We start from the raw sequence: 8,704 nt of genomic DNA on the forward strand, positions 1-8,704 counted from the left end.
TCCAAATATGAAAATATATACCCTCGTTGTGAGGGGTTTCTGTTTACCTCTCCGACCTCCGCTTAAACCCTGACTATAATTCTCTCTCTCTCTCTCTCACACACACAGAGAAAATGAGGCTTCGCTGCCTGAACAATATCATTCCCACTCTGCCTCAGAACCCTCCAAGTCCTTTAACTTTAGCTTCATTTTTCTCCACTAAAACCTTAGCCCCACCTTCCTCCTCCTCCTCCTCTTCTTCTTCTTCCAGTTCTCTCTACGATCGCATTGAAGTCATTCGAGATCCCAAAGTCTCGGTAGTTCCAGTGCTGGAACAATGGGTCAATGAGGGACGACCCGTTCAAAAACAACACCTCCGATCACTGGTGCGACTCATGAAAGACTTTAAGCGCTTCAATCACGCTCTCGAGGTCTCTCTCTAAACCCATTTCTTCTTCCTTTTTTTTCCCTTTTCTTATATGTGGATATTGGATTTTATTTCATTGAATGTTATGTCATAGTATCTATTCATACCCAGTTCGATTTATTCAATTTTGTGTTCTTTTAACTCTTTTTTGTGCTTGATTTATTCATGAAAGCAGTATGTACTTAAGTTGGTTTCTGCAAATAATTTTGTTTGTTTTTAGATGGACTTTGCCATTTGATAATGTAACTTGTGTATATATGGCTGAAATCATTTTCAAAATTGTTTTTCCCCTTGAGTTACTTGTAATTTCCAAAGTATTCCATTGCCCCATGATTGTCTATTCAAATTCGATACAATCTTATTATTTGTAACATTTTGGGTATGTGAGTTATTCTTGCTATTTGATTCTATGGAGAAACTTAGGTATTCTTCAGGGTCTACTTCTGGCTTTAAGATTGCAAATTTTGCCCAATTCTAATCTGGATTTATTTATTTATTTTAACAATAATGAATAATCTGATTTCAATTCTTTGTTACCCCTTTGTTGTTTGATCCATTTACTGTCATATAATGGTTCATGCAGCACCATAACAATATGAGAAGACTAAAGTATTGCCAAAAAATTCTGATTATTTGTATGACGTTTCAATTAATTGTTGACTACATGTGAAGTAATTAATTTCTCCCTCTCTCTCTCTCTCTCTCTCTCTCTTTTTTTGTAATCCAGATATCTCAGTGGATGACTGATCGTAGATATTTCACATTATCACCAATAGATGTTGCTGTTAGGTTGGAATTAATTCACAGAGTTCGTGGACTAGAGCATGCAGAAAATTACTTTAATAATATTTCAAGTAATCTAAAATCGGTCAATGCGTATGGTGCTCTTCTCAGTGGCTATGTTCGAGAGAAATCTGTTGAGAAAGCCGAATCCATTATGCAAAAAATGAAAGAGATGGAGATGGCAGTCTCATCCTTTCCTTACAACATGATGATTAACCTTTACACTCAAACTGGAGAATATGATAAAATTGACATGTTGATGCAAGAGATGGAAAGGAAGGGAATACCTCAAGATAAGTATACCATGCTAAACCGAATGGCTGCTTACATTGCAGCATCTGACATTTCTGGAATGGAAAGGATTTTGAAGAGGATAGAGGAGGATAGGCACTTTTCTGTTAACTGGAAAGTGTGTTCCATGGCAGCAAGTGGATATCTGAAAGTTGGGATGATTGAAAAGGCTCTTGCAATGCTGAAGAAAATGGAGGGAAATATTCCCCTTCAGGGAAGGAAATCAGCCTTTGACTTTCTTCTTACGCTCTATACAAACACTGGCCGTAAGGAGGAGCTTTACAGAGTGTGGAATACGTACAAGCCATCAACCAAACAAATAGATGGATCATATGCCTGCATGATTTCATCTCTTGCAAAGCTGGATGATTTGGAGGGGGCTGAGAGGATTTTTGAGGAGTGGGAAGCCCAATGCACTGTGTATGACTTTCGGGTGTTGAATAGCCTTCTTTCAGCTTACTGCAGAAAGGGTCTCTTCAATAAGGCAGAATCAGTTTTAAAAAAGAATATGGAAGCAAGAACACCTTATGCTAGTACCTGGAATGTGTTAGCTTTGGGGTACATGGAACATGAGAATATGCCTAAGGCAATTGAGATGTTGAAGAAGGCACTATTGGTTGGAAGACAAGGTTGGAGACCAAATCCCATCATTTTGTCTGCCTGTCTCAATTACTTAGAAGAGCAAGGTGATGTTGAAGGAATGGAGGAATTCTTGAGATTATTAAAGAACTTTGTTCCTTTGAGCAGGGAGATAAATCACAGATTGCTGAGGACTTGTGTTGGAAGTGGGAAATCAGTTTCCGAGGTTCTTAGTCAGATGAAATTGGATGGTTTTACTACTGATGATGAAACACAGAAGATCCTTGAAATAAAACCAAGTTTATAGCTTAGAGGAACTCTATAAATGTGAGCTCTAAAAGGTTATAGCTGGTTCAAGGGACCTTGAACTTACTGTGATCCATCAATATTCAACTCTGGATGCCATTTTACATTTGACCTTTTGTTGGCTGGATCTTTCATTTGCACTAAGAAATCATAAAGGTATGGTGGGAGATGAGGAATTGATCTCATAGATTTTGAATCTCTTTGGGAAAAATTACATTTTAAACCCTATAGTTCAGGGATGTAACAAATTAAATCCTATAGATTCAAAAGTAACATGTTAAACCCTGAGGTTTCAAAAAGTAACAATAAAACCTCTACCCATTTAAGTGGAATCTCGTTGTGCTTGAAGTTTAATTTGTCACCTTGCCAAATCTCGGGATTTAATTTATTACTTTTGAGACTATAGGGTTTAAAATGTAATTTACTCTGATCTTTATTATCCATGACAAGTCCTAGTATCTTGAACTTTCATCAATGTATGATAAAACCATAAAACTTTGTTCTGTATTGTAGCATGGTCTCTGCTTATAGATGAGTTCTCATCCTATGCTTTTATGCTACAGGAGTTTTTCCCATAGAGAACTGGATGATGGTGTCTCTACTCTCTAAATTCAAACTGGGAGCTCGTTTAGGACAGGACTGAACAGAACATTTACAAAGAGGATGCTGAAATTGAAGGAAAAATCTTGAACCCTAGCCATGAAGACCATATTTTATCTTTAGATTAAACCTCTGCCAAGTGCCAAGGCTGATGTTGCTCAATTATTCTTGATACTATTGTATATCTTCTAGTAGTAGTACTTTTATTTAGATTTGCAGATGCTCTTTAAAATTATCTGATCTCTGCTCTCTTACGAAAACACCAAAAGTTTCAGAATTTCAGTTGGATATTCTAATTAAAGCGGTTGTTTGCTTTTCTTCCCTGAACTTGTTTGTTTGGTTAGACCATATATACGTGTATGTATTTATAAAAATAAAAAATCGGCCCCTAAAATATGGGATCTTGTTTAATCTTGGCTACTTAATTTAAAAGGTTCTGATTCAGTCCTTTAAATTGAAAAAAAGGGAGCAATTTTATCCCTTTGTTTAATTTTCAAACCTCTTTTGCTTTCATTTTTTGCCCCTTAAAATATGAAAGTTGATTCCTTCATACAAGATGTCTAAACATTCTATTATGATCAAGAAATCAAAAGAGGGACAAAATTGAAATTTGCTACATTTTAAAATTTTAAAGTTTTTAAAATATGGGACCAAGATCAAACAGATGTCATTTTTAAGACCAAAAAAAAAAAAAAATCCCCTATTTTAATAATCTTATTTCTCATATATAGAGGCATATGGATTGAGGGCTCGAGTGATAGTCCATCTATAACATCCTTTATTAGAGGGTTGGGTTTATGAGTCAATTCAAGTCACACAAAAGTATCAGGCAAACAAGATAAGCTTCCACTTCTTCACTTTATATCTCAGTTTTACACTATTTTTTGTTACAACTTGTTGAAGTGGTCAATGGTAAGCGATAAACAATTACTTTTATGTGAACCAATTGTTTTTTTTTGGGATTGAACCCTAGATCTCTTATCTAACCAACAGAGATTTACCAGTTGAGCTAACTGGAACTCACATTAAAGTCCATAAATTTTAGAAATATACAAATTAACATTTATATGTTCCAAATCAAGCTCTACAAAAAAATTCTTGAATTATGTGCTAAACTTAGACAAAACTTTTTCATTTTGTCAACAATTGGGAAACATTTGATATTTCATTAAAAATTTTCAAAATGCCAACCAATTAAAAATCCATGTGCTTCACTACTGCAGACCCTTAGTGCAATGATTACTTCACAAGTATTAGTACTTGTGGAGTATGGAGAGATAAATGACGGGATTCAAGTCTCCAGAAGAGAGTTACATACATATATACATTTAGATTACATTAAGGTAGAATTTCTACCTTGTAAAAAAAAAATCCACATGCTGCACCAAAATAGCCCATTAAAAAAGCCTTAAACCCTAACCTCTCAAAAAAAAAAAAAAAAAAAATCCCTTAAACCCTGACTAAAACGTTAAAAGGGTTTTTCAATTTCATCTTGTCTCAAAGACTCAAACCCAGTAAAAGGTTTCAAGGACTCACTCCTAAGTCCTAATAATGAAGCTTCTTAGCTCAAATCCATGGCGTGTCTATGGCATTTCAAGGGTTTTGGGTGTGTTCTTCTACTCCACAAGAACCCTAGCAAGACCTTCACCCCCAATCGACTCTCTGTACAGTCGGGTATCGCGGGCCGGAGACCCTAAGGTTTCGATCATTCGAGTCATCGACCAATGGCTCGAAGAAGGACGACAAGTCCAACAATCTGATATTTTAATGATGATCAAACAACTTCGCAAATTCCGTCGCTACTCACAAGCTCTTCAGGTTTCATTTCCCTCAAATCTAAATTTCTTTCTATATAAATACATACATGTGAATGTATGTATGATTGTCTATATGTATATAACTATGTATTTTGTAAATGGGTATGTGAATTTGGTTCAAAATGTATAGGTGATGGGTTGTAAATGAAGTAATGAATGTTTGATAGTGGAGCCATTAGCCAAAATTTTGACTTGTATTTTATATTTGTGTATGTGTAGTATAAGCTAGAGGTATGGGGTTCAATACCTGCGTTTCCATCATGTTTTTTACTTATCAAAAATAACTTATGGGATGAAGAAAATGAAACTTATTTTTAAGGCTCACTGAGTAAAGATTTATTGGGCTTTTAGAATTGTTTGTATAATGCGGGTGGATGTGTTTTATAGGTATGTTTTTGGTCTGTTGATTTGTGAAACAATTTCCAGATTCTGGGAAAATCAAGAAACATGAAATTATGTCTTTTGAATATTGGATAGAAGGGATAACAAAGTGGCATGCAGAAGGAGTTTATGTTAAAATCACAAATACACTGATGGGTTTAAGGAATTCAAAAGTGGTTACTATCATTAGCTTTCAGTTACTACTACTGCCAATCTTCACTAATTGCTATCACTTGCACCATCACTAGCGGCAGCATTATTACTATAACCACATTGTTGCCATTGCAAATTTTTACCAAGCTTTATGTAACCACCTACATTAATTATGAAAAACTTATATATTTAACTGGAAATAGATTTTCAATATTTTTTTTATGCATTTTTTTTTAATATAAAGCTGTTTAATGATCTAAAAAGTTGAAGATAAAACGAGAGCCATTTGTTGGTTTCCTGATTTCAACAGGCCCTAAATATAGAACTCTTAAATTAATTTAAGAGAAGGATTAGTGTAACAAAACCTAAAATAGTTGGGTTAAGTTTGGATGATATTGCCATATTGTAGACTTTATTGCGATATTTGGCAAAACGCTTAACCTTGGAAAATAATGCATTGATGTAAAAGCAACATCTTATAGAAAACTGAACAAAGAAAGTCAGATGGAAAAACTGTGGTTTATAACATCTATCAGGTCTTATACGACTTAAACTCTAACTTATTTTATATGTCCAGACATGCCTATACTAAAATACTGACGCATTATTAACTTCCACCATTGACTTAATGATTGCTGACATGATCTCTGTTTTTCCTTCTCCAATTATTTACTCTCATATTTCTGCTACTTGGCACTGTGAGTCTGACATTTTTTTTTTTTTTTTTTTATAAGTAATAAAGTTTCACAAAGTTAATGTCATTTTACAAAAATTTCATAAGTTGAGTATTGCTAATTGGAAATTGGTTTCCATTATGAACATTTGCCACCCCTTTGTGTGTGCTATTTTTTTCCATGGTTGAACAAGTTAGTTGGCAGAAAAAATGTATAGGAAAGTGATTTTCTACTCAAATTATCTTAGTTTGGTATAATATGATCATAGTCTTCATATTGATGCTCCCAAATCTTGTTTTGTGTCAGATATTTGAATGGGTCAGTGACCAAAGGCACCATGATCTGTCTCCTGGAGAAATTGCAATTCGACTAGATTTGATCTCAAAAGTTCATGGCCTAGAAGAAGCAGAGAAGTATTTTGATAGCATCCCAAACACTTTAAGAGTCTATCAGGTATATGGTGCTCTTTTAAATTGCTATGCAGAAAATAAATCTTTGGATAAAGCAGAGGCCACCATGCAGAAAATGAGGGAGCTAGGTTTTCTGAACACATCTCTGTCTTTTAACGTTATGTTAAACCTCTATTCTCGGATGGGTAAAACTGAGAAACTACACGTTCTAACGCAAGAGATGGAAGAGAAGGGCATTGATTGGGATATGTTTACATTTAATATCAGGTTAAATGCTTATGTAGCCATGTCTGACATCAAGGAAATGGAGAGGCTTCTTACAAAGATGGAAGCTGATCCTCTAATCACCATCGATTGGAATTCTTATGTTGTTGCAGCAAATGGCTACTTGAAAGCTGGCCTACATGAAAAGACTCTGGAGATGCTGAAGAAAGCGGAGCAACTCGTTAGCAATAAAACAAGGAAGATTGCTTATGAAATCTTCCTTACTCAATACACTGCTATTCAAAATAAAGACGGGCTTTACCATATTTGGAATTTGTACAAAAATATGGGGAGATTCTACAACTCTGGCTATCTTTGTATGATAAGCTCATTACTGAAGCTAGATGACATTGATGGTGCTGAGAAGATCTTGGAAGAGTGGGAATCTGAGAATACATTCTTTGACTCTCGGATTCCACATCTGCTGATCTCTGCTTATTGCAAGAAGGGTCTTCTTGAAAAGGCTGAAGCATATATGAACAGGCTTATAGAGTGTGGGAAGGAGACAGAATCAACCAAATGGGGTCGACTTGCAACTGGATATCATGTACATGGTCAGATGGAAAAGGCAGTGGAAACAATGAAGAAAGCAATCTTGGCAAGTCAGCCAGGATGGATGCCCAACCGTTTTACTTTGGCTGCATGTCTTGACTACTTGAAAGGGAATGGGGAGGTGGAAGTGGCAGAGGAGATCTTGAGGTTACTTAGAGAACATGTTCATTTCTCAACTGGAATTTATGAAAGATTACTAAATTATATTCACAGTGAAAATACGGATTCCAGAGCCTTTGATAGTATGAAAGCAGATGTTCGGATGGAAGGGGATGATCAAGATCAGGAGGGTGAGATTCAAGGGGCTAATGGATCCCAAGCCTGATGGCAGCAGCTGAGTTATATGTAAAGCTATGCGAAGTATTCAAATGATTGCCAACACAAATTATTAATTGTCTAATCTATAGCACTTTACTTAGCAAACAAATACATCCGTTAGGTTCTAGTTAGTTTTACTAATTATGCGTTTTGCAAACAGTCTTCCCCCTCATATTTCTTCTCGTAGTTGTCACAGTGATCAATGCTAGTTAGGATTGTTCCCGCTTAACCTAAAAATCATCCTAATTCGATTGTTGGTCATTTCATTACTACAAGCAGGATAAGAACCAACACTTTCTGCAACACCACAAGGTTTATTGCTCTCATTTAATGAGCAGTCAAGAAGATGGCCCTAATCTTCAAGATTCGAGTTCTAAATGCTAATTGCTAAATGCTACTTGGTGTAGTCTCTTTTTTCCCCCCCACTTTTCTTCTATATGGGTTGACTATAAAGCTATCCTTCTTTTTGTTTTTGGTTTTTTCATTGTCTTATTAAATACTAATTTATTAAAAAAAAAGCAGTTAATATCATAAAAAGCACAAATAAAAGAGAAGGGCAGAAGAAAGTCTCATTGGGAAAACTTTGAGCGCTACAAAAAATGGGCATTTCCAAGGACAACAGAAATGTTCCATTATCACAAAAAGGAATTGTTCAAAGGAAGTTATAACTTGTAAGTCTTCAACACTAAGGGCTACATAGCAGTGGATTGAGCACATTTTGCTGCATCACCTTCCTTCTATAATGATTCTTGGGTGGGATGCACCCTATATACGAGCTGACTACCAGGACTGGTGGCATTTCAGCTACAAGCCTACAACGATAAACATCTTCTGCGGCATAATATTTTTTAAAAAATATATATTTGGCTTTATATTTGAAATACTGGTTGAAGAATTATTATTATGCTAATTTTATTTAGAATGCCCCAATTGGCAAATTCAGTCATAATTTGGCAACTTGATAAAATTAGTCAGTTTATGTATAGGTATGGCACATGGATTTTACATAGTATAATAAATTTATTATACCGTATATTGTATGTATGTATGATTTAAAAATAAATAAATAAAAAGAAAAATTCCATTTATCATAAGAAACAAAAATATTCAAAAAAATACATGCTTTTTAAAAAAAAAATAATTAAATGTATAAAACATATATTGAACGTT

The 8,704-nt window shown here is 34.9% G+C and overlaps 2 protein-coding genes across 2 annotated transcripts; both read left to right on the forward strand.

Moving 5' to 3' along the window:
• On the forward strand, nucleotides 1-3,376 carry LOC126695525 (pentatricopeptide repeat-containing protein At2g20710, mitochondrial-like). The gene is made up of 3 exons (XM_050392303.1): nucleotides 1-410; nucleotides 1,134-2,521; nucleotides 2,929-3,376. Exons 1-2 carry the CDS (start codon nucleotides 114-116, stop codon nucleotides 2,364-2,366), a joined length of 1,530 nt encoding a protein of 509 aa, XP_050248260.1. The 5' UTR covers nucleotides 1-113; the 3' UTR covers nucleotides 2,367-2,521; nucleotides 2,929-3,376.
• Nucleotides 3,377-4,417: 1,041 nt separating this feature from the next.
• On the forward strand, nucleotides 4,418-7,691 carry LOC126695526 (pentatricopeptide repeat-containing protein At2g20710, mitochondrial-like). The gene is made up of 2 exons (XM_050392304.1): nucleotides 4,418-4,783; nucleotides 6,297-7,691. Exons 1-2 carry the CDS (start codon nucleotides 4,517-4,519, stop codon nucleotides 7,539-7,541), a joined length of 1,512 nt encoding a protein of 503 aa, XP_050248261.1. The 5' UTR covers nucleotides 4,418-4,516; the 3' UTR covers nucleotides 7,542-7,691.
• Nucleotides 7,692-8,704: the final 1,013 nt, after the last annotated feature.

The sequence above is a fragment of the Quercus robur genome, chromosome 8, assembly GCF_932294415.1.
Source record: "Quercus robur chromosome 8, dhQueRobu3.1, whole genome shotgun sequence".
In the NCBI taxonomy this organism is placed as follows: Eukaryota; Viridiplantae; Streptophyta; class Magnoliopsida; order Fagales; family Fagaceae; genus Quercus; species Quercus robur.